Source organism: Tupaia chinensis, unplaced genomic scaffold, assembly GCF_000334495.1.
Source record: "Tupaia chinensis unplaced genomic scaffold, TupChi_1.0 Scaffold149831_1, whole genome shotgun sequence".
Lineage (NCBI taxonomy): Eukaryota > Metazoa > Chordata > Mammalia > Scandentia > Tupaiidae > Tupaia > Tupaia belangeri.
In genome coordinates, this window is record NW_006209676.1 from 787539 (window position 1) to 808650 (window position 21112).

Below are 21112 nucleotides of genomic sequence, written 5' to 3' on the forward strand. Positions count from 1 at the left end.
CTTATTTTAAATTTCCATATCTTCATCTGCTTCTTAAAATACTGGTTTTGATACTTTGTTTCACCTAAAGCATTGCAATTTTTGTTTCCAAGATATAATGGCTACCACATTAACAGCACATACCCTGTTTCCTCTACTTTTAAAGTCTATTTAGGAAGTAAATGGATGAACAGTCTGTCTTTACCATGACAAACTACCTGGTAAAATAAATTTTGGGGTGCTGCATGGATAGAGGGAAGAAATATTCTGATTATGAATCTCAAATCCTGACCCTCAGCCTACAAGTGCATTTAATAAGATTTAAGTTTCTAAAACTCAGTAGAGACAATGATAATTTTATCACTATATTAATAGTGATATATATTAAACCACTGTACTAATGATACAACATATTCTTTCTATATTATTTCTGGTTAACTTACATCAAGATCACTTATGACTAATCTAACAGAGTATGAAATCCACTGAATTATTAATAAATAATAATTATCTACTTCCCCATCAGAATGTAAGTTCTATATGAGTATTAGTGTTTTTTAATAATTATTTTATTTTATTCACCATTATTATTTTTAAAATTTGACCAGAGAGAGATCGAGGAAAAGCAAGAAAGCAAGCAGCCATGTCCAGGGCTGGAATCGCAGTCATTTGGGAATCCAGCACCCCAACCACCACATCACCTGCCAGCCCTAGTATTTGTTTTTTACACTCAGTGATTTTTGCCTGGTTTTCAGCAGGCTCTCAATAGAAATGTATTGATAAACAAATTATTAAGTTCCTTAAGAAGAAAACTAACCCCCAAAATAGAAATGCAAAGTTCTGAAAAGCTAACAACTCCACCAAAAAGTAAACAAAAGAGACAAATCCCAGAGGGATTTACTTAGCCATCAAATCGAACTAAAGAAACAAATGAGTCTCCACAGTACAATTACAACATTCTTTTTCAACAAAGTGCTTACTCCTTCCCTGATTTGCCCTTTTCCCTAGAATTTCTCGTCAGGTTACTTTTTGTTTCCTTAGTCTCCTTGTACCAAAAAAATACTTCCATGATAATTCCTCTATTCATTTTTCTAGGAACACCAAGTAAATGTTCAAGGAGAACAAAGTTCCCTACCATGAAATCATAAAAAGGCTATCAGCAGACGCACAGATCAGGTTCCTTGTAAAGTAGTACACAATTACTTTATGAACTGAACTAAAAACACCAACATGAATTCACTATTATTTCTGTGTATGAGGTTACTCTTGCAATTTGTTTCCAAATATCAAATCTCTCACAAGTAACTATTTCTAACAATCTTATATTGGTCAATTAAAAACATTCTCTTCAATGGTGCTTTTATTATATGTCATTTTTACACTATTCTCTAAAACCTAAGCAAAAAGTATCAAAGTAATATGTTAATTCAAAGGTAAGGGATGAATTTGCTTACCTAATCCTTTATTTTGCTAATGTTTTAAATATGTTTACAACTTAATTTACTTCAAATGTCTATGCCAAGTTGAAAGTTACTGATTTAGAACAAACTACACAAACCCAAGCCATTTAACATCCTTCCCTTATTTGTTATTTAAACATTCATACTAAAATATTAAAAATTATTTTACTTATCAAGTTAAAATTATTATATAGACTACCAATCATTTAGTTTCTATTACATAAGCAACATAAAGCACCAGCTTACATAAAGCCACCAAGTTTTCTCAAATAGAGCTTGTCTTTAGATTCACAAAAGTGAAAAACTTAACTCAAAAATTACCCAAGAAAACTATGAATTTAATAAACAGATTAACTTACTGAAAAAATCTTTAAAGACTTTCATCCAATCCATTTTGAATAAAAATTCTGCGTTCTATTTTGTCAGTTTGTTAACACAACGCAGGATAATTCTCAGTGAGCTTCCTGGTCTGTTCTGCAACACTGAAACTTCCCACACCCATCCATGTGACCTGGCCCACACCCAGGGCATAGAAAGTTTTTCTGAGGCTTCTTTCTTTCCAAAAATTTTTCCCTCCCTAAACTTGTAACAGACCTGTGAGACAAGTAAATCGTGATGGCCAAAAATATGACCTTATTATCTGAACTTACTTTGGAAGCTGTAAAACATAGTTTTTAATATAAAAAAATATATTTACACATTCATCCTTTCCTTTACTTCTTTCTTAACTTGCAAATAATGTCTCCACAATAATTGTGAAACAAAGTAATTACAGGGTTTATTAAGTTACCAGAAAGGAGTACAGAAATTCTGAGAAAAGGGAGAAGGCTGTCTAATGCAAAAGCTGGATTTATATCATTACACAGGCTAACTTCAAAATAATATTACTAAGTACCTTGGAATATAGGGAGCAATAATTATAATATATTGATAGTAATAAAATCAAGAGAGTTCCTAAAACTTAAATAGAAATAAAATGTTAAATTGTCTTAATAATATCAGAAAATAGCATGAAAGGTTTCCCAAGAAAATTAACAAATAATAATTATACCTAAGTGGGCTTTCAGATTTATATGCAATGATATCTACGAGTGGGATACTTTTCCTCTTTGTTCTATGATAGTAGTTTTTTCACTCACTACCTTTTGATATTTTCTGTCACATTTGCTCTATTCTTAAGATACCGGTAATCCTTTAAAAAGGAACAAAAAGGTCTGTTTAGGTCTGCTTTAGTCTGTGCATTCAACACTATAAGATGTATTTCTTAATAGCAATTACCTGAATTTTCCCTAATATCTCTAATCAACAGGGTTTAAATAAATGCTCAGTATTTACAAAACCAGTTCGTTGTTCTATCTCTGGACTCCTCAGCTATTCAAGAAAAAAATTTCCTTTTAAATTTATCTTCTATCTAAATACTAGACATAATAAACTTATTTGCAAAATCTTTTAAAAATTACCTCAGCAGTTAAATGTCACAGTGAGTACACCTATTAAATTACCTTTAGAACATGGAACATTTTTTATAGCTCACAAGCTGACATTCCAATACTTTTTAACATACTTTGAAATATACTCTATTTTACACTTTGTTCTTTAACAATGGTCGAAAACATTAAATATCTATTTTCTATTGCTGATACTTGATAGAACACTCTAGTCTAGAATAACTAAGATGTTGAATAAGAAATAAAAACTGATTACATCAGTGAGTTGGTATTTCTTCTGTCAGTTATGCTACATTGCTTCCAAACTGTCTTTGCAAGAAAAAACTTCTCTTCTACATATAGACAAAGAACGATTAAGCGCCAGAATGTTTGCCTGAATACCAAAAATGAAATTCTGTCCCTCCCAATTCCTTCCTGTCTTCTAAGGAGTTTAATTTTTTTAAAAAAGGGAGGGAGGGGGAAGGTCAATCCTCACCCCTACATATTTCCTTCCTATCAGTGTAGACAAGCCCAGTGTGAAGCAAGTTCTGTCTCTAATCCTAATAGAGGGCCAGTACAAATTTTTAATATATTTTTTTTAAAAAGCAAGAGGAACTGGCAGGTGGCATCGTGGTTAAGGGTGCTGGACTTCCATGTGGCTGAACATGGTTCGAGTCCCGGACCTGGCAGCTTTCTTTCTCACTTTCCCTCCCTCTCTCTCCTCCTCTCTGGTCAAATTAAAAATAAATAAGTAAATAAATATAAATAAATAAGTAAAATAATTCTTTAAAAAAAAAAAGCTAGAAAGGAGGGGGAGAAAAGAGAAAATGGGAAAGAGATCAGCTCTGTAAATACTCATGCACAAAACAATCCACAGTTTAAACCTCTTATCAAATAGAAGAATAAAATGAGGTTTGTTTTCAAAGTAAAGCTCAAAATGTAAGCCACTAGATGCTAAAATTCAGCACTGTGCCATCTAATACATGTTGCCTTGAGGCCAAGAAGGCAGTTCTGCATCTTACTTTTCCCTCTCTCAATTAGAGGCAGAATTTGCCTATAAAGTCTAAACTCTGATAGGCACTCATGATTCAAGAAGCCCCTATTAGAAGGTGAGCAACAATACTGCTCACCAGCATCACTCTGGCTTGACCTTCAGATTCTGGCCTAGAATTTGCACCTCACGCTATCACTCGTGACCTTCACTGACTTGGCTTGAACATATGCTATGAGCTAAACTTACCCTTCCCTTCCCTTCCATGCTTTCTCGTGTCAATTGCATCACTGCTGCCAGAATTCTATACATATGACTAAGTTCCAGAATCCATTTAAAAGAAAGTTGTTGCTTTTCTTTTAATACAAAAGTAACTTACCCAAAGTATCCTTTAGGTTTTTTACAATAGATGCTTTCCTAGCACTGTTTTTCCTTTCCACATAGTTAGAAGGCACAAAACCTGTTTTATTCATGGAATTTCGAACTCGCCACCAAGACTTGGAATCATCCAGAAGCCATAATCTCTCATTCTTCTTGATGTCCAACTCTTGTTCTTGTTGGGCCACATAATCAAATTTGGCTACTACCACCACTTCTTCTGCCATTTTTCAGCAGGTTGAACACTGTAAACACAGAAAATATGTGTTACTTATTCATTTATTCCAAGAAAGAGAAATTGCCAACAGAATCTTTAGGCCACAATCTATTTCTCAATCTCAGCCAGCCTGAATAACAGACACATGCAAACACACCTGGCAGGTACAGGGAGGTACACCCTGCATATACAGGGAGACTTTGAGCCTTGAACCTAGGACTTTCCCACGTGGGTTATTTCCATTACTACTGAACCACCATCTGACCCTGAAACTATTTTTATCTATGGAATTGTAATACTCTACAAGCTATTCAAAATGAGACATATCTAAAAATCTAAGAACACTAAAAGATTAAAAGTAAAATACAAGAAAAAATATACCAGGCAAATACTAATTAAAAAAAGAAAAATTAGTGTTGCTGTATTATACATAATAACTTTAAGGTAAAAATCCTAAGCAATAAAGCTTCCTATACAATGATAAAAAGTTCTACTCAATATGTGTAAGACCTATATGTATTTAATAACATAGCTCCAAGGTAAATAGATAGGTCAGAATCGAAAGAAGTTGAAATCCATTATCACAGAGGATAACTTTCAACATATCTATCTCTGTAATAAAACAAAGAGAAAGTTATCATTAGCAAGGCTAGAGAAGAACTGGTATCACAACCAGTAAGTTTGATTGAATAGACATATACAGAATATGTCTTCCAAACAAAAGAATACAAACGGAACATACACAAAAACGGATCAAATGCCAGGCCACAAAGAGTCTGAATGACTTTCATGTAACTGGTATTCTAAATTCTTGAACACTCATAACAAACCAAGATAGTTTTTTTTAAATATTGCATACGTTTGAAAACTCCCAAAAACTCATGAAAGCAAGAAGAGATTATACAGAATTCTGGAAATATTTAGAAGAAAATGATAATAAAAGGACCAAATAGCTAGTCTTGTAGGATGCAGCAAAGTGAGTATCTAAGAGATTTTTAGTTTCTAATAGTTACACTGGAAAATAAGAGCTAGACCACCCTCAAGCCCTAACAATTAGGGGAGCTGGATCTCAGATGGCCAACCACAGTTCAAATCGCAGCCATGGTGGCTTGAAAAATACACCAGACATATGTGCATGTGTGTCCAAAATCCTGACAATATGGAGAAACAGAAGAGACTGCAGCATAATCATGTCCCAGTAGGAGCTGCTTTATCCTTTTCTCTGGCAAGTGTGCTGGCAATTGAAAAAGAAAAGAAGAAAAGCTAAAGATAAATGAATGAACTAAGCATCAATCTTAGAGACCAATTCTTTTTTTTTTTTTTCTTTTTTTGGAGAGGTTTTCGCTATAGGGTGCGTGCATTCGCCAGACAGAGAGACATAGAGACAGAAAGCGAGAAATCATCCCCCAGAGAGGATGGTCACGCTGCAATCCCTTCTCCTCCATTCTCCTCTCGGGATCTTGGGCACGCACGCACACGCACCCGGCGTGAGTTTTAAGCCACCGGGTCCGGGACGCGAACTGCGGTCGACTACGTGGGAGTCCAGCGACATAGCCATTACACTAACTGCTGGTCCCAGCATCAATCTTAAGTAGTTATAAAAGCAGAAGAATTTGGAGGCCAACAGATGTCTCTCTCTCTCTCTTTGGTGAGTACATGCATCCTAAGGCAAAAAAATTCTCAAAAAAAAATGTAGAAGAATTTAAAGTGAAAAAAGTAAATATAAATAAAAGCAGAATTTAATGAAACCAAAACCAGAATTTAATTAAACTGACAACAAAGATATAGCAGAAAAGCTCAATAAGATAAAAAGGTGGGGCCAGCAGATAGCAAAGCAGTTTTGTCGCTGGACTCCCACATGACCAACCATGGTTTGAGTCCTGGACCCAGTGACTTGAAACTCACACTGGCGCATGCATGTATGTGCATGCCTAGGATACCAGACGGAGAATGGAGGAGAAGGGATGGCAGCCTGACCATTCAGGAAACTGACTTCTCACTTTCCCCCTCACTGTGTCTGTCAGTCTGAAACACTCCAAGCAAGCTCATGAATGGCCAGGATTGCACATCACAAAGGCTGGGGGCTGGAGGAGTTGTCACTCTTTCTCATTCTATCATGAAAGAAAAAAAATTTTTTTTTTAAGTTTTGCTATAGGGCATGTATGTTTGCTGGGATGGGAGAGAGAGAGAAATCATCCCCAGGGAGACAGTCACGCAGCAATCCCTTCTCTATTCTCCTCTTGGGATTCTGCAGACACACATACACATGGCCAGTATATTCTTCAAGCCACCTATCTAGGACTCCAAGTGTGTAGTTGGCCATGTGGGATCCAAGGCTTTAACCACCATACCACCTGCTGGCCCCACTATTACCTTTCTAGTAGCACCTCTCTATCATTATTTTAATCATTCAACTAAAGGGACTGATCCTAACTTCAAAGATGTTTCTGGACTGGGCCAGCCTATGGCCAAGTAGTTAAGTGAGCTGGATCCCACAAGAACAACCACATGGTTCAATTCCCAGACTATGTGGCTTAAAAAATATGCCAACCACGTGTGTATGCGAATCCAAAATTCCAAAAGGAGAGAGAAATGGAAAAAGGATTGTGGTGTGATAATCAATGCCCCTAATGTGGTGCTTTCTTGTTTTTCTTCTCTTGCTCATTAATGCTCTCTCTCCCTGGCTAGTGTGCCTGCCCTTTGGCAAATTTAAAAAAAAGAAAGGTGTCTACATTAACCAAAGCCTTGTCTGCATATTAGAAAAAAAAAAATTTAAATATGTGTACTTAGGCCCCTACTTCAGGGATTCTAAATAGCCCAGAGTGTCAGTCAGATGTTAGTATTTTTTAAGCTTCTTTCCTTCCTTCCCTCCCTCTTTCTTTCCTTCCTTTCCTTCCTTCCTTTCTTCCTTCCTGGGGGTATAGAGGAGGAAGACAAGCACCCTCAACAGGGCGTAGTACTATGATCCTCCTACCAGCTTTCCCAGACAGCCAGAATCACAAGCATTGGTGCACATGCCTCACATGTGTAAGTTCACCTGGAACCAAACCTCAATCTTCTATGTGGCCTCCAGTTCTGCAAAGCGGCCGGCTACTGCTATACTACCACAGGTAGGTCAGGTATTAGCACTTTTATAAAACCATTCAAGTGACTCTAACATACAGCCAGGATTGAGAGCCCATATAAATTAATTATGATGATCTTTCCCTTGCTAGGTTTGTCCAGTTAAGGCCAATGGGATGCAAATGTATACTAGGGACTTGGGGGGGGGGGTGACTGGCTCTTGAGAAACACCGTAGGAGACCATCTCTGTTGTGAACAGAAAGATGTGAGATCTAGAACTACTACAGCCATCCTGCCACCAGTTGGAAGATGAAACCAACATGCAAGAAAAATGAAAATTATGGAAAACAGGGCCAGCCATGCTACAATAAACAACAAAGCCTGCCCTCAGAGCCCGCATGTCCTTTATCTAATATGTTTCTTTATTGTGTAGTAAGAGTTTTAGTTAAGGTTTACTGTTATATTCAGCTATAAGCTTCTACTAAGCAAAACTATCCTATCAGATATTAAAACATGCTAAAACTGGTAAGGTAATTTAAAATACTATGATACTGGTATAGAATCAAATAGACCAACTGTATATTAGATGGAGGTCCACAAAACAGGTTCACCCTACATATAGGTGGCTTTAGAAGCCCTCTTCTCTAACGTATAAGCTATCATTTCTAGATTAGGCCTCTTAAAAGTAGATGAAGTACTTCAAAACAGTGGTAATAAACAATCCAAATACATAAGAGATTCTTGTGTATTTACTCCCCTAAATATTACAGTGGTCTCACCCAAACCTAATTCAAAAGGGAGTGATTTCTTTACAGTTATTTAACTTTGGTAAATCTTTCTAAAGCAATTAGTGTAATTTTTAACAAAATAACTCTTTTATCATTATTTTTATATTTAATAAGTACACATGTTTTTGTTTACACAATATATACAATTTTTAAAGATTTATTTATGTAAACAAACGAACAAACAAACAAACTTGACCAGAGAGGGACAGAGCGAGAGAGAAAGCGAGAAAGCAAGCCACCAGGTCTGGAATTCAAACCATGGTTGGCTATGTGGGAGTCTGGAACCCTTAACCAGCATGCCATCTGTAGGCCCCACAGTATATAAAATTAAAAGCAGCAGTCTTGAAGAGGCTTTACATCTGAATCTTAGTAAGCAGATTCAATTAATCTGGTGGAAATGGAACTCTGTCAAGGGTTTCCAGTTATATGCTTCATAATAGAAATGATTAATCAGACATGTCAGTTGGGTAACATCTACCCTCTGTGTAAAAGAATGCAAATTATAAGAATTTTATGTCACAGTGAATCAAAGAAATCTCCAGGGAAATCAGACATTACACTGAAGAGAAAGAAAATAAACGAGCTATCAAAATGTGTGGGCATAGCTAAAGCAGTTCTGAGAGGGAAATTTACAGTACTAAGACATATTACAAGAGGAAAGCCTCAGACCAGTAATCTATCTCCTGTCTCAAGAATTTAGAAAAAAGAAATAAAGCAAGCAGAAGGAAGGAAATAAGAAGTAGTAGAAATCGAAACTAAAAACAGAAAAATAGTAGAGAAAAAAAAATTAATGAAACAAACTGGTTCTTCAATAAAAATAGTAGATTAAATTTTAGTAAGAAAAAAAAAGATACAAATTAACAATTAAAAAATGAAACACTGTAGCTATATGGTGGCACATCAATAAAACTCAATGCTATGAGACTGGCCCACATAATAGAATTCTGAGTTCATGTTTAGAGACCTCCCTAGGTATGCCAGATATGTGCATGACCATGGGGGGGGGGAATCATGGCATCAAGTCTCTGTTGGGTGTGTGGGCTCTGTCTCTGTCACCATGGAATAAACAAACTCAAAAAAAAAAAGTGGAAAAAAAAAAAACCACAGGAAATACCACTACAAACTATGCATAATAATAAGGATTAAGGATTAAAAGGATAATAATGGAATACTATTTTTTCATTTTCTAAAACATTCAATCACTGTATATATTTACAGCATATAAATTTCCCATGAATGTACTGTATATTAGTCCAGCCAAAGATACTAGCATACATATTATCATCACCAGATAATTTTCCATTTTTGTCTCCCTTAAATGTTTTACTTTTTTCGTTGAGTCCCTTCCTTTCACCTCTCCCATTTCTTGCCCTCCCCTCACACTGTCTCTAGTACCCGCAGTTCCTCTCCATGCTTTTATACCTTTCAGTCTTTCAGTTTACGCCACAAGAGTGCAGACATTTAGTGTATATTAAGTGGGGACACAATGCCATTTTTTCAGTCTGGCTTGCTTCGCTTAGCAATAAATCTTCCATATTTGTCCACTTTCTACCAATGCCAGGGTCTCATTGTTTTTGTTTTTGTTTTAAAGTGTATACATGCCACACTTTCTCAATCCATTCATCTGTTCTTGGACATTTGGGTCGGTTCCATGTCTTAGCTATTGTGAACAATGCTCCAATAAACAGGTATGTGCAAGTGTTTTTACAAGTGAGTGTTTTCCTATCCTTGGGGCAGATACCTTCCAGTGGAATTGCTAAATCATATGGTAGTTCTATTTGTAGGTCTTTGAGGAACTTCCCTATTGTTCTCCACAGTCACTGCACTAATCTACATTTCTACCAACAGTGTAGGAAGATTCCCTTTTCTTTCTTTTTTTATTTTTTGAGAGATTTTTACTATAGGGTGCATGCACTCACCAGAGACAGAGAGACACAGAGAGAGAGAAGAATTGAGAAAGCACCTCCCAGAGGGCATGGCCATGCCACAATTACTTCTCTTCTACACTTCTCTCAGGATTTAGGGCATGCACACGTGTCTAGCATGGGTTTCAAACCACTGGGTCTGGGACTCAAACCCATGGTCAGTCATGTCAGAGGCCAGTGCCACAACCACTATATCACTGACCCCACGGGGGTTCCCTTTTCACTGCAGCCTCACCAGCACTTACTATGCTTTATTTTTTTTTTAATCTTGGCCATTCTGATTTGGGTTAGGTGGTATTCATGTGGTTTTGATTTGCATCTCCCTTATGATAAGGGATGCTGGGCATTTTTTCATATTCCTTTTGGCTGTTTGTTAATTTTCCTTGGAGAAGATTGTTCAGCTGATTTGCCCATCTTTTAATTTTATTGATTTTATTTTTTTGGCAAGTAATCTGTTTGAGTTCCCTATATATTTGGTAACAGAATACTACTGTACAAACACAAATTTGACAACTGAGAGGGAAATGACCAGTTCTTTAAAAACACAAATTCCTGTAACACATCCAATATGAAGTAGATAATTTGAACAGGCCTATAACTAATAAGGAAAATAAAATTTGTAATATTCTACCCCTCCCCCCCCAAGAAAAAAGAAATCTCTAGGTCCAGGTGGTTATATTGAAGAGAATTCTACCAAATATTTAAAGAATTAATAAAATCCAGGGACCAGCAGATAGTGTAATGATTATGTCGCTAGACTCCCACAGAGTAGACTGTGGTTCAAGCCCCAGACCCAGTGGCTTAACATTCATGCCAGGCACTACTTTGTGTGCACGCCCAAAATCCCAAGAGAATGGAGGAGAAGGGACTGCAGTATGGCCATCCCCAAAGGGGATGATTTCTTGCTTTCTGTCTCTGTCTCTCTGGCACGTGCACGTGCCCTATAGCAAAAATCTCTCTTAAAAAATTAATAAAAATCTATGTAATCTCATCTGAAAAACAGAACAGAAGGAATATATCCCATTTCATCTTTGAGGTTAGTACTGCAGTGATATCGAAACTAGACAAATGGCCAGCTGTGGTGGCAAAGGGGTAATGCAATGTTCCACCATGGGTTCAAGATACATGGTCTTACACAGCACACTGGGCCTGGGTGTGTATCCTCAAGATCCTGGCTGGCTATAGCTAGGGGAAGGACAGCCTCAGAGTGTGCTGATCCTCTTGATGACCTCCTCTCCCACCCCTAATGTCTCCCTTTCTCATGGAAGAAATAAGAGTTTTTAAAAATGACAAAGATAGCATGAAAAAGGAAACTACCCATCAATATTTATCATGAACACTGATACAAAAATCCTTAAGATACTAGCAAATAAAATATGGCAGTATGTGAAAAGAATGACCAAGTGGGTTTTTCAAGGATCCACCACTGATTATCAAAGAAAGAAAAATGATATGAGCATATTAATTGATGCAAGCAAAGTAACTAACAAAGTCAACACCTGGGCTAGCCAGTGGCATGGTGGTTAGGGCAGCTGGATTCCCATGGCCAACAGCACAGTTCTAGCCCCGGACCTGGTCATTTGAAAAACACACCAGCCATATGTGCACGTGTGCCCAAAATCCCAAAACTAGAAATGGAAGAGAAGGGATTACAGTATGACCACTCTCCTAAGGTACTTTCTCACTTTCCCTCTCTCTCTCACCGTCTTTCTCTCTGTGTCTGTCTATCTTCAGTGAGCACAAGAGTCTGATGGCAAACTGAAAAGGAAAAAAAAAAAATTCAACACCCATTCATGACCAAAGCTCTCAGGAAAATAAGAATAAAGGAAACTTCCTTAAATTGATAAACAACATGTACAGAAAACCTACAGCTAACCTCTTTAATGGTAAGAGACTGGAGGCTTTCTTCATAAAATCAGAAACAAGTCAAGGATGTCCACACCCTTACCACACTGACTCAGCATAGTACTGGAAGTTCTATTTAGTTCAGTAAGGCAAGAAAAGGAAATAAGAGCACATAGATCAGAAAGGAATAAAACTATCTGTATTTGTAGATGCCATGACTACCTGGAATATCCCAAGGAATGTACACAAAAACCTCCTATATAATACTACTCAAACTTTAATCAATTAATTTTATATGTGAATTCAGCAAGATCACCAGACATAAGACTAACTTGCAAATATCAACTGTATTTCTATATTCAAGGAAAGAGCATATGGACATCAAAATTGAAATTACAGTATTATTAATAATCACTCAATAATAAACAAAAGAGAGGGACCAGCAGTTAGCGTAATGGCTATGTTGCTGGACTCCCATGTAGCTGACCGTGGTTTGAGTCCCGGACCCGGTGGCTTAAACTCACGCTGGGCGCGTGTGCGTGCGTGCCCAAGATCCCGAGAGGAGAATGGAGGAGAAGGGACTGCGGCATGGCCATCCCCCCTGGGGGGTGATTTCTCGCTTTCTGTCTCTCTGTCTGGTGAGCGCATGCGCCCTATAACAAAAATCTCCCCCCCAAAAAAATATAAATAAATAAACAAAAGAGAGAGATACAACCTAACAAAGCATGAAAATAACTTACATGTTGAGAAGTACAAAAATCAAAGCACTAAGTAAACATCTTCATAGATTGGAAGACTCAACTAAGTAAAGAAATCAGTTTTCCCCAAATGATGAACAGATTTAATGTAATAATTTAAAAAAAAAATTTTTTTTTTTAGGTTTTCTGACAGTTCAAGGTCACATCCCTAAGAAGAAGATTCTAGCCCCTGGAAGTTCCTGACTGGATAAAGCTCAAAACTACCAGAATGTACTGTTTGTTCCAAGGGAAATCTGATAAACTGAGGCCCTTTACAACTCTCTAAGAGCAGTTACTTTGGGAAATTTGTGATGTAAATCTTTTACCATTCAGAACTGTCTCCTCAAGGACCAGAGAGCTCTCTCTTTAAAGTGCAAGCAATCAAGGAGATAACTCTTGTTCCCAATCTCTTGGGAAGGTAAGACCTAAAGGGCATTACTATCTCCTGACATAAAGATAAACTGCTAAGATACAGAGCTAATTAACACAGGGCATAGTCAGGTGGACCAGCCTCTCTTAACACAGTGCCTTTCCCTTAACACATTGCAACTTTTGTTTTGGCAAATATGAGTTAGGTTCACAGTGGACTTTCTTCCCTATAGTAATACTTACTGAATAAAATCCATTCTAACCATTTCAACAAGTGTCTCACTTTATCTTTGACATTTATAATTATATTAATAATTATGTATAAGGAACAGCGGATCTCATAGCGATTAAGTCACTGGACTCCCACATGACTAACCATGGTTTGTGTCCCAGACCTGGCGGCTTAAAACTCATGCCAGGTGCATGTGTGCTCAAAATCCTGAGAAGAAAATGGAAGAGAAGACTGTGGCATAGCCACTCCCCTGGAAGGTGATTTCTCGCTTTCCATCTCTATTTCTCTGTCCAGCAAGCACATGTGCTCAAGAGCAAAACTTTCTTTTAAAAAAAAAAAAAAAGTGATTATGAATAACATAAGTACTGTGCTTTTCTCAGGTGGACATGAAATGGAATACCCCAAAGAAGCACTGCAAAGATATTAAAGAACCAAAGTACAATATAAACACTGCCCAGACCTCAAATTATCCCTTAGTGGTATATCATAGCAAACAGATCCAAAGAGCAAGACAATGGTTTACAAAATGAAAGCAAAAATGGGCTTTAACGTATCAAATTGATAACTGTTAAAGCAACAATTAAAATCAACATTCTCCAGTGAATTTTATTGTAACAGGATCCAAAGTCTCACAAATATTTAAAATGTCCAGGAGACAATCCAAAATTATTCAATAAATAGGGAAATCTGATCAATTCTCAAAGAAAAAGACAACCAACAGATGACAAACCCAGATGCTGGAATTACCAAAAGCCTTAAAACATCTATAATAACCATGCTCAATGACATAGAGGTTAAACATTCTTGAAACAAATGGAAAGGTAAATGTCATCTAAAAAACAGAAGTTATTAAGCAGAAACAAATAGACATTTTAAAACTAAAATCCATAATACTTGAAATAAAAACTTCACCAAAGAGGCTAAATTAAATAACTGAATCAAAATAATATATTCATTTCTATGGTTGACGTTGCAAATCTCTACCCACCTACCAGATGGCTTACAACTTCCAATATTTGTTCTCTCACAGATTTATAGGCCTCATTCAAGGTATTACTGGAGAAGTCTGAAGTCAAAGTGTTGAAAGGGATACACTACCTCTGAACACTGTAGGGGAGAATCTGCACTTCCCTTCATCTACAGATTTCAGTAGCATTAGCATTCCTGTGGCTGCATCACTCTCATTCTCTATGGCCACACTGCCTTCTCCTCCTCTTCTGTCTTATCTCTCTGCTTCATTTATATGGTGACACTTGTCATTAAATTTAGGGTCCATGAAACAAGCCCCACTTCTCAAAATCTGTAACTCAATCACATCTTTTTGCCACGTAGGATATATAGTCACAGGTTCTGGAGATTAGGATATGGATCAATCTTTTCAGAGGCCACCATGCAGCACACTACAACAGAAGACAGACTGTATGTATGAACATCAAAAAAAAAAAATCAATAAAAACAATTCAGTCTATATATCACAGAGAAAAAAAAATTTTTTTCAAAACAACCAAACAAAACAAAAACAGGTCTTCACGGATTAGTGGGACAATATCAAAAAAGGCTATCATTGGGCCAGCTGTGTAGCACAGCAGCGAAGTACTACACATTGGAAGCCAGAGCTCACATGGCTGACAGCAATTTCAATTCTAGCCCTTACAACTTGAGAAAAAACACAGAAGTATATGTGTGCATGCTCAAAATCCTGACAGAATGGGGAAATGGAACAGAGAAGAGTCCAGTATAACCACACCCCATGGAGAGGGGGTGAGGCTTGCTCGTTCACTTGCTCTCTCTAGCAAGTGCACATGCTCTCCGACATAAAAAAAAAAAAAAGAAGACTATTATTATCCATGTCTTTTTTGTCCGTAAGGAAAAGAGATTAGTATAGAAAAAAATTCTGAATAAACAGTGATTACAATTTTCCAAAAGATGATAAAAGATAAATTAAGCTATGGATAAAAGAAAAAGTATAAAATTACACAGAAGAAAACAGCACACTTATGCATAGGGCAGTAGTTTTCATTAGGATTATTTTAAGCACAAGAAGATATCTGACAATGTCTGAAGTCATTTTTGTCACAACTCAGATTAGGGGTGGGCATGCTACTGGCACCTAGTGGGGTGAGTCCAAGAATACAAGTAAACATCCTATGATGAGCAGAATACATATACTGTACCCCGGTACAATAGGCTAAGGTTGAGAAACCCTGATAAGGTGACAATTACAATTAGTAAGGATTTCTCTTCAGAAATCATGAAAACCAGAAGACAGCATAACCACATCTAAAAAATGCTGAAAGAAAACAATTGTCAACTCAGAATTCTGTATCTGGTAAAAACGTGCTTTAGGAAAGAAATAAAATAAAGTCATTCTCAGGTGAAGAAAAGCTAAGCCAATGACTAGCTCTTAAAAAAAGGCTATAAAGCAAGTTCTACAAACTAAAGGAAAATTTCTATTAGAAGGAAACTTGAAACGTCAGTAATAAAGGAAAAGCAACAAAAATGATTATAATATTATAATAGATTCCTTTCAATCTCTCTCTCTCTTTTTTTTTTTTTTAAGATTTTTGCTATAGGGCACGTATGCTCGCTGGAAAGACAGAGAGACAGAAAGTGAGAAATCATCCTCTGTGGGGATAACCATGCCACAATTCCCTTCTCCACTCTCCTCAGGATTTTGGGCACATGCACCCAGCTTGAGTTTTAAGCCACGGGTCCAGGTCTCAACCCACAGTTAACTACATGGGAGCTGAGTGATGCAATCATTACACTATCTTCTGGTCCCAGATTATCTTCATCTCTTAAATTCTCTAAAACATACATGGCTCTTGAAATATTTTAAGAAGTCATGGGAGAGTCAAAGTATAATTCATATGAGAATTATTATTATATAAAGTAGGGCACAATCAGACCTATATGTTTGTAGAGTTTTATGTTCTATTTAAAACTGTAAAAAATTCTAAATATAGTGTGAGAAGTTAAGTATACATAGTATATTATAACCTCTGGAGCAATTGTAAAAAGAAAAAAAGAAAAAATTAGGACACAGATACCTAGCCCTAAAACTAATAAATTAAAATGGATACTGGGTCAGCCTCATAGCAGAGTTTAAAAGCACTGTGTAGAAATAACTAGATTTCACATAGCCATTGGCAGTTCAACGCCTGATCCTGGTAGCTTCAAAAAACACACAAGGTCAAGACCAGCAAGTGGCATGGTTAAGACGCTGGACTTCCACATGGCCAATCATGGTTCAAGTACCAGATCTGGATGTTTGCTTTCTCTGTCTCTTTCTGGTGAGTGTATGTGCCCTATAGCAAATTAAACAACAACAATAACAATAAATTAAATAATTCTTTAAGGATGATACAGTTTATTAAAAGTAAAAACAAAACACACAAAAGTTAGGTAGGTGTCCATGTGTCCAGGATTCTGACAGGATGGGGAAATGAAGGAAAAAATGAGTGGTATGAATAGGCCCCATGGGGGAGGGGGGCTCTCTCTCTCTCTCTCTTTTCTCTCCTATCACGTGCATGTGCCCTCTGGCAAAAAATAATTAAATAAACAAAACAGGTACCAAAAAATACTTGATTAAAAAAATAATACAGAAATGGAAAGCAGAAGACTGAAAACAAAGAAAAGCTAACAAATAATAAAATCAAAAGCATAAATCTGAGCATATTTATAATTCATGATAATGAATATAGTCTAGACAAACACACTAATTGAAAGACAGATTGTCAGACTGGATTAAAAAATGAGAATCAAGGGACCAGCAGTTAGCATAATGGCTATGTCGCTGAACTCCCACGTAGCCGACCATGGTTCGAGTCCTGGACCGGGTGGCTTAAACTCACGCCAGGTGCATGTGCGTGCGTGCCCAAGATCCTGAGAGGAGAATGGAGGACAAGAGATGGTGGTGTGGCCATCCCCCTTGGGGAGTGATTTCTCACTTTCTGTCTCTCTGTCTTTCTGGCAAGCGCATGCGCCCTACAGCAAAAACCTCTCCAAAAAAGAAAAAAGAAAGAATAAAAACAAAAGCAAGAGTTGCTATATTAATACCTGACAAGGCATAAGTCAGAACAAAGAAAATGATCACCGATAAGAAGACATGAGATAATAAAGAAATCAATTCATCAAGTAGCTATTATAACCATCCTAAACATATATTTAACTACGGAATTCCAAAGTGCATGAAGCAAAAACTATTGGGACAAAAACAAGTATACAAACACATAATTATTCTTGGAAATGTCAATGCTATTCTCAATAATCAACCGAACAAGTAGACAGAAAAGCAGCAAAAATACATAGGCTCTAAATAACACCCTCGATCAATTGGTACCATATTCAACAGCAAACTATACATCTTTGCAAGTGCACAGAAAAAATTCACAGATACTCTGAACCAGAAAAGAAATCTTAGTAAGTTTAAAAGAATTTATATCATTCAGCATATGTTCTTTTACCATGATGAAATCACACTAGAAGTTCAGTAACAGAAAGATAGCTAGAAAACCTCCGAGTATTTGAAAATTAAACAATATACTTCTAAATAAACCATGAGTCAAACAGGAAGCCACAAGGGAAATTTAAAAATATTTTGAACTGAATGAAAATGAAAATAGAACATTTAAAGATTTATTGGATGCAGCTAATATTTAAAGGAAAACATACAGCATTAAAGTGCTATAAGTGGGACCAGCAGGTGGCGTGGTGGTTAAGGGTGCTGGATTCCCACTGCAGACTGTGGTTCTAAGTACGGGACCTGGTGGCTTGCTTTCTCACTTTCCCTTTCTCTGTCTCTCTCTGGTCAAAATAATGGTAATTAAATGTCATTCACAAATGGCATGGTTTCCCTGGTAGAAAATTCTAGAGAATTTACAAATTATCCTTTTTAAATTAATAGAAGAGTTTACCTAGGTAGCTAGAAATAAGTTAAATATGCAAAAATCAACTGTTTTTATGATTTCTTTTTTTTTTTTTAGATTTTTCTTTTTCTAATAGGATACATGCAATCGCCAAGACACACACAGAGACAGGAGAAAGTAAGAAATCACCCCCAGGAGGAGATGGCCACCCCAAGACCCCTTTTCCTCCATTCTCCTCTTGGGATTTTGGACACACATGAACAAGCACCAACGTGAGTTTCAAGCTGCCAGGTCCAGGACTCAAATAGGATACATGCAATCGCCAAGACACACACAGAGACAGGAGAAAGTAAGAAATCACCCCCAGGAGGAGATGGCCACCCCAAGACCCCTTTTCCTCCATTCTCCTCTTGGGATTTTGGACACACATGAACAAGCACCAACGTGAGTTTCAAGCTGCCAGGTCCAGGACTCAAACCATCATCAGCAATGTGAGAGTACAGTACCTTAATTAGCCACCTGCTGGCTTGTACTGCTAAATACTAGCAATAAACAAGCAGAAATTAAAAACATTTAAAGTATCATTTATAATATCACTTTAAAAAGAAATATTTAAGAATGCATCTACCAGGAACCAGCAGTTAGCCTAATGGCTATGTCGCTGGACTCCCACGTAGTCGACCGTGGTTCACGTCCCGGACCTGGTGGCTTAAAACTCACGCTGGGCGCGTGTGCGTGCATGCCCAAGATCCCGAGAGGAGAATGGAGGAGAAGGGATTGCGGCGTTACCATCCCCCCTTGGGGTGATTTCTCGCTTTCTGTCTCTATGTCTCTCTCTGTCTGTCTGGCGAGCGCACACGCCCTATAGCAAAAAACCTCTCAAAAAAAAAAAAAGTGTAAGAATGCATCTACCAACTAAGTGCAGAATACATACGCTGAAAACTACAATAAAACTGTAAAACTAGATAGGCTCTATATAAATGGTGTCCTAGACCTCCATAAATTATGTCCATGGATCACAACACTCAATTCTGTTAAGATAGCAATTCTTTCCCCAAATTATCTATAGATTCGACACACAATCTCAAATAAAATCCTAGCAGAGTATTTACAGAAATCAGCAAGTTACCTCTAAAATTTACATAGAAAGGCAAAGAAACTCCCGATAGCCAACAGAATTTTGAAACAGTTAGAGGACTCACGCTACCTGATTTCAAGACTGACTAAACTTACTAACTACACTGGACTGAAGATACTGAACATTGGTAATATAGAAATGAATGGAAAATAGCAGAACCAGGAAAAGGACCACAAAATATCAGCTGATATATTTTTTTAAGTTTTTGCTACAGGGTGCATACTCCAGAGAGAGAAAGATAGGGAGGAAAAGTAAAAAATCACTCCCCAGGAGGTATGGCCATGCCTCAGTCCCTTCTCCTTCATTGTCCTATCTAGATTTTGGGCTTCTATGCATGCGTGCACGCACACACATACAGGGCATATTTTCCAAGCCATCAGGTCTAGGATTCGAACACCCACTTGGCCATGTGGGGTCCAGTCACCTTAACCACCACATAACCTGGCCCCATCAGCTGATTTTTTTTGTTTTGTTTAGTTTTTGACAAAGGTACAATGGCATTTCAATGAAGGATGCTCTTTTCAACAAATAGTGATGGAACAATAAGTTATCTATAAGCAAAAATAAACAAATAAAATAAATATCCTGGACCTAAATCTCAGCTTTTATAAAAAAGTTAACTTGGGACCAGCAGATGGCATAATGGTTACATCACTGGACTCCCAAGTAGCTGACCATGGTTCAAGTCCCAGACCTGGCAGCTTAAAATTCACACTGGGCACGTGTACATGAATGCCCAAAATCCCAAAAGGAGAATGAAGGAGAAGGGACTGCGGCATGGCCATCCCCCCTGGAGGTGATTTCTCACTTTACTTTCTGTCTCTGTCTCTCCAGCAAGCGCATACATCTGTAGCAAAACTCTAAAAAAAAAAAAAAAAATTAACTCTAGGTCCAGTTAATGGCATGGTGGTTATGTTGTTGGACTCCCACATGGCTGACAGTGATTTGAGTCCCAGACCTGGTGACGTGAAAATCATGCCAGGCACATGTGTGTGAGTGTACAAGCTTCCAGGAGGAGACTGGAAGAGACAGAACTGTGGCATGGTCATCTCCCCAGAGGGTGATTGCTCACTTTCCTTCTCACTGTCTCTATCTCTCTCCAGTGAGCAAATGCACCCCTTGGCAAAAATCTCTTAAAAAATTTTAACTCAAAACACCCAGAGAGTGGTTCAGACTGGTGGCTCAGTAAGTAGCAAAATGAATTGCGGTGCTGAAAGCTCCATGGCTGACTATGAATAAAGACCCCCAAGTTGGTCTAAAAACACACTGGGCACGTGTACACATGCGTAAGATCCTAAAGCGTTTGCGGGCAGGGAAAGGGAGATCACAGTGATAACACCCTGGAGAGGATGTACATTCTATCATGACTAAAACAAACTTTTTTTTTAGTTTACGTATTTATTTTTCTTTTTTCTAGTTTGCTATAGGGCATGTATGCTCACCAGAAAGTGACAGAGACAGAGAGAGACAGGGGGGGGAAATTTTCACTGAGGGAGGAGAAAAGTGAGAAAGTAAGCCATCGGGTCCAGGACTCAAACACAGTTTGACCAGGTTCAGTGTCTTTACCACCATGCCACCTGCTGGCCTAGTAAACATTTTTAAAAGGCACAGACTTAAATGTAAAACTATAAAAACCTACAGAAAAAGATACAGAAGAAAATCTCTGTGATCTTAGGTCATATATATATATATATA

General features: G+C 37.4%; 1 protein-coding gene across 3 annotated transcripts in view; it reads right to left on the reverse strand.

Annotated features, from left to right (window-relative positions):
- NCK1 (NCK adaptor protein 1) overlaps nt 1–21112 on the reverse strand; it is an 86977-nt gene that overhangs the window by 19254 nt on the left and 46611 nt on the right. The window contains exons 1-2 of one of the 3 annotated variants that reach the window (XM_027769479.1): nt 14510–14608; nt 4237–4480 (exon numbers count right to left, since the gene is read on the reverse strand). In XM_027769479.1, the coding sequence (XP_027625280.1) occupies nt 4237–4462 (226 nt within the window). In that variant the 5' untranslated portion in view covers nt 4463–4480; nt 14510–14608. Of the gene's footprint in view, nt 1–1798; nt 1923–4236; nt 4481–14509; nt 14609–21112 lie in introns of those variants that run through there. The other 2 variants (XM_006171539.3, XM_006171541.3) reach the window with 2 other exon arrangements.